Genomic DNA, 8962 nt, shown 5'->3' on the forward strand with positions numbered 1-8962 from the left:
AGATTGCAGCCAACTGTAAATCATGGTAGTTTCAGCGTGATGGTTTGGGTTGGTGGGTGTTTCTAGCACTGTGACACGGTGCTCCAACTTCCCGGAACAACATTGTGTTCTTGTCCACGAAACCCGAGGAATAAAGTGGCAAGAGTCCTTCCTCCAATATTTTGACGTATTTCACAAAATTTATGTTGCCAACGCACTCCACAAAGCTCGATCTCCCACCAACCCAAACCATCACGCTGAAACTACCATGCTTCACAGTTGGCTGCAATCTGTTGAGCCAAAACTCTTGGTGAAGCATTCTCCAGACCCATATCCTTCCACTGTCCGAAAATTGAGCGAATCTTCCAAATCTCCAGAGGCTTGGTCATCATATCACTTGCCCACTTCTTTCGTCTGACTATGTTGCCAGGTCTTAATAAGGGGTTCCGTCTAGCTGCTCTACAACGATAACCCAATCTGTGGAGAATCCGTTGACCAGATTTCGGGCTCATCCCACCAACTTTGGCCACTTCTGCAGTCGTTAATCTGGAATCCATTTCGATGCTCCTCTTGACAGCCTTTTTGTCCTCTCCGATGGACCAGGACGATCCAGACGGTGCTCAGTTGTTTCCTTGTGGAAGAGGCAGCCGTAGATCTGTATAATTTAGTACAATAGGAAGTTTCTATAGTGTCGTTAACTCTGTAGTTGGTTTAGTGACACCTGGAGACTCTGCATTATCTAATTTCATTTGTGGAATGAGACATGCACTCTGAGAGGGCTAGCGTTATTTTTCTGTATATATATATATTCATCATACTTTCTTAATCTTATTCAAAATTACTTCAGATTATAGGCAAATGAATTACTGGCACTGAAAACCATCAACAATTAGAAGTAGTGTTGCAAATAGTCAAGTACACCCTTTCATTTTGATTTGTGTCTGATATAAATATATTGCTTTCACTTTGTTTTTACACAGTGTTTGATCGCTTTCTTTAATTCAGTCAGAAATTCAGATTTGATTCGGAATCAGGTCCAAAAATGACCTGGTGATTAAGACGCTCGACTCGCAATCTGTGGGTTGCGAAATACAATCTCGTCTACGAATATGTTTGTTCTTTCAGCTTTGGGGCGTTAAAGTGTAATGGTTAATCCATTTATTCACTTATAAAAAGTAGCTCAATATTTGGCAGTGGGTGATGTTGACTAGCCTGTAGTCTATCACTTCAAAATTAGGGATGACTTTTTCAGATAGTTTTGTACGAAAGTCAAAATAATCAATTCAACATAACATTTTTTGCCATCCCTCCTTTTATAACATAATGTTTTAGGACAACGTGGGACCTATTGATCCATTTCGGCTGTTCCATCCTTTAAACTAATTTAGAATAATTTTAAAAAGTCTTAAAGCCAGTCCTTATAATTCATATATTTATCAAGCTTTTATTAAACTCAAATTCACTGCCTCTACAACATTCGAAGGTAACTCATTCCAAAGGCCAACCACCCTGTTAGAAAAATGAAACTGTCTTAGCTGAAGATGACTTATACCCTGCCAAAATTTATATTTGTGTCCCCTAGTTCTACTATTCTCACTGTTAAACATGGAAAAAGATGATGCATCAACACTATCAATTGCCTTTACAATCTTAAACAACTCAATCAGATCCCTCCTAACTGTTCTTTTTTCAAGAGAAAACAATTTGAGATATTTCAGGCTCTCCTCGTATGATAACCCCTCCATCCCAGGCACCATTCTAGTAACCCTTCTCTGAATCGTTTCCAACAATTCAATGTCTTTCCTAAGGTAAGGAGCCCAAAACTGAACACAATATTCCAAATGTGGCCTAACCAGTGACCTGTACGAAGAAATTATAACCTCTTTAGACTTGTATACCACATTTCTGTAGATACAACCTAAAATCATATTTGTCCTACCACTAGCAACAGCACACAGCTTGGATGGCTTTAGAGACTCATCGACTATTACACCAATATACCTTTCCTTCATAACACTGTTAAGGTTATACCCATCCAACTTATACTTATAATTCAAATTATGATAACCCACATGCTTTATCTTGTATTTATTATAATTAAACTCATCTGCCATTTATTTGCCCAACTCACTAAATGATCTAAATCCTTTTGTAAATCAGCAGCATCCTCTTCACAGCTGACAACACCCAAGACCTTCATATCATCTACAAATTTAAGTAATTTATTGACTATTCCGTCATCTGTGTAAAGAGCAAAGGTCCTAAGACTGAGCCCTGAGGTACCCCACTTGTAACATTAATCCAGTTTGATTGAACTCCATTTGTAATAACCCTATGCTTTCTTACATCCAGCCACTCTTCTATCTAATTTGCTAACTTATCCCCCACACCTATAGAGATAATTTTTTACAAGCCTTTTATGTGGCATCTTATCAAATGCCTCTCAAAATCCAGATAAACCAAATCTACACCCTTGCCCTTATCATAAGCAGCAACCTTTTCAAAGAATGCCAAAAGATTTGTAAGACAAGATTTTCCCTTAGTGAAATCATGTTGACTATCCAATAAAATTCTAAATTTTCTTAAATGACTTTGCAAAGCATCTTTTATCAGACTTTCCAAAACTTTTCCCACAACTGATGTAAAATTAATGAGTCTATAATTACTGGGACAATTTTTATCTCCTCCCTTGAAAAGAGGAGTTACATTGGCTAACTTCCAATCCTCTGGTACCTGCCCACTATTCAGGGACTGACAAAAAATAGTAGTAAGTGGTTCACATATCCAATCTTTAACCTCCTTCAAAACACTTCGGGAATTATTATCTGGCCCAGGAGCCTTGTCGTTTTTTAAACTTCCCAATTTTTTCTTAACCAACTCAGAATTAATGCAGTCATTTTGTTTGATCTCGTTTCCATTTATCAAATGTTCAAGATGTGGAATACTGCTTAAATCTTCGTTAGTAACAACCGAAGAAAAAAGCAAAATTTAATAACCCAGCCATCTCATAATCATCAAATACTAGCCTTCCTTTATTATCCCTCAAGGATCCTACCCCATCCTAGCATTTTGTTTACCCTTAATGTATTTAAAGAAATGCTTACTGTTAATTTTTACATTTTCAGCCAACCTTTTCTCATACATCCTTTATGATGTCCTAATTTTCTGTTTTACCAACTGTCTTGATCTTCTATAATTTTCTAAATCTCCTGTCATACCAGTCAATTTAAATTTCTTAATGTTATTATGTTTTTCTTTAATTTTATATCTTAAACTCTTTGTGAGCCAACCTGGTTTTTTACCTCAGCTACCCTTTTCTTTCTATGGTAGCTATTCTCACATATAATGTAATCAGTGATTCTGAGAATACCACAGCTTCTCTTTTTATGTTTTTCTTTATTGATCACTTCTATTGCAAGAACCAACTGGAGAGCAGAGTGGAATGGCATTTTTCCATAGTCACACTGTAGAAAATTATCGTTTTCTCAAGAAGCACATAGAACAAAATATCCCATATATATATAATTAGAATCTTCAACGCAATTCCGAAAATTAAGCACATTTAGTATATAAGGGAGGCATGAGCTCAACAGACTACAATTTGTTTATCAGGAGATGTGAAAAAACGTATTTACAAAATTTTTAAACTTGCCACACTAGCCAACCCAACATCTTTTTTACTACCGAGCCTAGGATGGTCAACAAGGAAGTCATTCCGGAAACTGGTGATTTAGGTTATTTCAGTAGATATTGATGTATGAAGCCAGGCACAACTGGTAAAAGAAAAAACAACAACAATTAAATATTAATGAAAATATGACATGATGAAATCTATATGGATTATATTATGGTGGAACTATACTTGGCATTATACCATCCTTCTTATATTTATTCTTCATTGCATAAATAACATTTTTAATTTGAGAATCGCTTGGGAAATCATATTGTAATGCATTGTGTATCTGCTTCAACTTCAACACTACATTTGTGGGCTATACGTTACCGTTAGTTTCATACAATATTGAAACTAATGATTTCTTATATATGATTCCAGTCCCCCCCCCCCTTTGAGGATAACGATACAGTTGTGCTAGTTGTTTCATGTTTCGCTGTCAATGCAGTGATTAATTGATGAATCAGCTGTTATGTGTACTCGATTGGGATATCTTCGAGTAAGTTCTTTCTTCATCTGACCAGGACCCATAATTTAGCTTAATTGCTGAACTTAAACCATCACATTCACAATAAATAGATTTCACATGACGTCATGAATTCTATAATTCATCTTGTGTGTTCCTGGCCCTAATTATACATCAATGGGTACAGGAAAATCATTTTGTTTACACCGTTAACATGTTTTATAAATGTATGTCATAATCGATCTGATGTGAAAAGGTCGTTTCGAGTGTAATTAAACATCAGGGAGATGTAACTTCCAAGTTATCAACAAACGTCGCGAGGCCTGTATAACTGCCATCAATCGAAAGGCTGTCGTGACCAACTATTCTAAAGTCTGTTCTGACCATTTTGTGACACGTAAATATTTGCTTCATTTCTGTGCAAATATAAATTTAAGATTTGTACAAGTCTGAAATTCGTACCAGCTGACTTAATCATATTGACCGAGATGCTTCAGGTTAAAAATAGATCGATGAGGCTATAGAAGGTCAAATAATATACATTGTAATGTTAAACATAGGCAAATCCAGGAATTTTGTTGAGGAAATAATATGTTGTTGTTGTTTTTTTCCGATTACCTAGCCCCTAAAATTAAGGTAGATGGGTAAGGAAATAATTGTTCACCTGTTTTTTCTATAACCATGTTAATTTTAAAAATTAAGCGTACTTCTTGTAGGTCAGTAATAATATGATTATATAGAAAGTGAATCATTTAGCAACTTTATATGTATTGTTACGACAGCAGGGGTCACGTGACGCTAGTAACACGTCATGAACTTTTAGAAGGATCCTGTCCCTTCCTGAAGTCTCGAGAGGCTACTAGATATGCGGTAGTCTTGTATATAAAAGCCGCCAAGAACTGCCGGCAACAATGTGAAATTGACAGTTGAGCCGAGCACGTGAGAAGTTCGTTGTGAATTATAGCGTTCGTTATAGCGCGACTGTGAAAATTAAGTGTATTGCAAAGTTGTATTCAGAAAGAATAAACCAGTTTTATCTGAGAAAGGAATTGTATCGCTAAAGTTTCTTCGGAAAGAATTTTTACAGAAAATTAACTAACGACCAGAGACGTAACAGTATCAAAGGTGCGAAACCAGGATCTTAGTACTTTCTGGTACTGTATATATATTAGTCCAATTCTGGAGCATCATCATACTTGTTTTTCTTTTTACAGCTAAAACAGAGCCAAGGATCGTCGTGAAAAAAAGAACAGCATACAACTGCAGATACCCTTCTTGAGTTAAGCCACCAGCCAGATACTGAGTTGAAAATTTACATGATGAAACAGCCAAACGTAAGTTTATTTTTTTGGACCCTCTATGATCTAATAAGCCCATGATTGAAGAGACTGTGACCAAATTGAAATCATAATATCAAAGAACAGTATATGAAAATCATAATTTGCGTCAAAAGTTATGTGATTGTGAATTAAGACCAGAGGCTTTTAAGGACAATGATAAGAAAGTTATATATATGATCGAACTAACTAGCTTTGCATGGTTGTTTTTACCTTGATTACGGACCATATTTCGGAAACTACAAATTAACATTGACAAAAATTTCAAAAGAATATCATTGTTGTCATGCGTCCAATATTAAATACACCTGTTCAAGATTTGGGTTATATGTCTATAGTTTCGTCGCCAACTATTTCCAATATTTTTCTCTCTGTTTTACATGTTATATTTTAATGAACAAGGTTTTTCATGATAAAGACTTCTAAATAGTATCTAGTTTGGGTAATCCGGATGAATGATCAAAAGTCGACCCAAAGATGTAATAGATGTTGGTCAAAACGGTTTCCTTTGTTTGTTTCAGATATTTGCGCAAAGTTACAAAAGGACTGTCTCTAAATTTAATGTTATAGACTAGAGTGAATGAAGCCAACTGCACCCTCCACCAACTCTTGGAATACTCTAATCAAAAGGCTGAAAATGTTTTGTCAGCACTTTTAAGTCGACACGAAAAGACAGCAGATCACATGGAGGCATTTAAAAAGAATTTTAAATTTTAGAATATCGCCTAAAAATGAACCAGACAATCAATATAGAAAATATATACCATATTGAACAAGAAATATAACATTGGGAAGCTTTATTTGAAATAGTTATTGTGGAAACATAATACTATTCTCGTGGGAGCCATAAGAAGCTCTTCCCACCCTGAGAAAGAAGTTTGTTGATTTTTTTGGTATCAGCTATGAAAGAAAGTTTTAGATCATGCAACAAATCCGTAATCGACATCTGTGAAAATATGTTCTGAATGAGCTGATTCAATAGCTGTCCAACAAGATCCAGACTCGTATGTGATGACTGCTTCTAGACATGTCAATTGTCACTCGACAAGGGTCGACTTCGCCTCAGTGAAAGTAAGTTCATATCCGTGATTGTAAACTTTTAAACTGGCATGTTAGTTGATGCCTAATTGTTACTATAATATTCCCTCGTGTTGTAATAAGTAAACTAATTAGACTTATTGTGTAGTCCTGTCGTTTTTTCAGGCAATCAAAAATAAAAATCGAAAGATAAGGGCGGCAGAATAAAATATTGAATAAGGCAGCAAAATATCTAACATAATGTCCGCTCCGGTCAACTTCATGCCGAATACACAATAGGCCTTGTGTCAGCGTTATGATATAGTTCCTGTAACTAGGATACCACAATAATTAAAATAGAAATCTAAACCTACGTAGGTCTATGTTTGTTTTTAATTAAGCACAAAGCTACACAATGGGCTATCTGTGCTCTGCCCACCACGGGTATTGAAACTCGGATTATAGCGATGTAAGTCCGCAGAAGTAGGTCTATGTAAAATCTTTGAAATGAAGTATTATATTTTAGATTTACAAACAAGACCACGGATTTTACAAATATCTCGATGTGAGTTTTTAATAATTCAGAATGTAGTTTAGACCTTTTCTCGATTTTCTACATAACTTTTAATCATGTAGTGGTAAATGACATCATGAAGTGTTTTTTTTTTACTTTTTTTTGGGGGGGAGGCAGAAAACACATATTTCAAACTTAACTATGTTTCACGAGATAGTAAGCTCGCCTTAAAAATAATTATTTTCACTTTTCTTTCTGTATATCATAAAGAAATATTTTAGATATTTTTATTGTATCAGGCATAGTACGAGGAATTTAGATGTGCATTTATATCTCATGTATTATATATTGTATATAAAGTAGACTTACTTAAGACTTTAGATCGTTGTTTTATTATACAAAATATAGAATAAAGAGCAAAGTTTTCCAACTCTTTTATTGTATATCGTTACTGGTGAAGTGCATCAATATTAGTGGATGAATACAATATTATAAATCATCATTGTTAATAACTGAAAAAAATGTGGATACTTATGAATAGCACAAAAGTTGGTAAAAATATTTTCTTAATAATTTCAGGTCAGCAAATAAATTTATAGAATACATTTAAGCAAATCAGCCCCAAACACTTATACATAAATAATGTATATTTACTGCAAGTTAATTAATCATATCTAATTTGTAGTACAAAATTAAAAGCGCCGTGTTTGACATTTAGTGCTTTGCCTACGTGAGTTTCTCGCCAATATCGGAACTAAGTTTTACTTCGATAACAATTGTCAGAAAAAGTGAGAACAAACTCATTTGCAGACAGCAGTTCCGGACAGCTCAATTCCATCAAGGAGTACAAAAGGAGTTTGAAGCCATTGGATAAGGTTTCCTTGGATTTCATCTTCTAAATAACAATATGGATTCTTGCAAGCTTGACTTAGGCAAGAACTGGCACGGCCCGTCTGTTCGTTGTTTAGATATTCATCCCAAAGTTTCACTTGAGTAATATCTCCAATCAGATTCTTGTTCAGCTGGAAAGCACCATCAGCGCCTCTTTCCTGTCCCAACACAATAATCCCTCCACTTTGGATTGTGTATCCCTTAGCTATATTCTCCACTTCATAATCACACAAATCTTGATCCACAGAAAACTTCAGCTTTCCATCTACACTTCTCCACGCAATACAAATTTTATGCCAGTTGCCAGCAGAGAAACTTGGACAACTGCTTGAAACTGGGTTCGAAGAACCAATTTTTGCTATAATACGTGGACTTGTATGACTATGATCAACCGATACCAATAGTTTGTTGCTATTTATTTCTGTGTTTAATGTATACGAGAAGATGGAATGTTCCCGATCAACTTGTCCTTTTATCTTCACCCAGAAGCACAATGTAAATTCATCAATCTTTGGCAGCGTTGAAATCATCATCATCCGAGGAAAATTCAAACTGTTGGATGACGCTGGAAAACTGGCTTTGACGGAATTATCTCCCATTCGAAGCCCACTGACCAACCCCGTCTCCCAAACGAATGGAAAGAGAAAGAGAGCTATGATCCTTTTTGCCATGGTTCTGGCAGTACGAATAGAATATGGCTTAGCTGTCTAACAAGAGGAAGTGGACTTCAACAGGCGATTTGTTTCTTGGTGTGCAGTGGGTTGAGAGCATCTTATATATATACATATACACCTCGCTGCTATAAGACAGCTGTATGAACTCACATGATTCGTAAATCAATGGGCAACTACGTCACAAAGCATGTGCTTGTTTTACGAGTTACTGAAGCAATCTATACATTTGCTAGACACCATCTGAAACTTGCCGTTTTATTGCTTTCACGTGGAATATAGGTAGTTGTGTCGAGATTTTAGTTGTAAGTCTGGGAATGTAAATTAATTAGTTGATAAACTAATGAAGGGTAGCTAAATCTGTTTCAAAATAAGAATCAACTATAATTAAAACGTGCACTTTTATCTACACAG

General features: G+C 35.5%; 1 protein-coding gene across 1 annotated transcript; it reads right to left on the reverse strand.

Moving 5' to 3' along the window:
- Positions 1–7456: 7456 nt before the first annotated feature.
- LOC106456925 (C-reactive protein 1.4-like) lies at positions 7457–8624 on the reverse strand. The gene has a single exon (XM_013916304.2). It carries the CDS (start codon positions 8546–8548, stop codon positions 7787–7789), a length of 762 nt encoding a protein of 253 aa, XP_013771758.1. The 5' UTR covers positions 8549–8624; the 3' UTR covers positions 7457–7786.
- Between the last annotated feature and the right edge of the window lie 338 nt (positions 8625–8962).

The sequence above is a fragment of the Limulus polyphemus genome, unplaced genomic scaffold (assembly GCF_000517525.1).
Source record: "Limulus polyphemus unplaced genomic scaffold, Limulus_polyphemus-2.1.2 Scaffold272, whole genome shotgun sequence".
Lineage (NCBI taxonomy): Eukaryota > Metazoa > Arthropoda > Merostomata > Xiphosura > Limulidae > Limulus > Limulus polyphemus.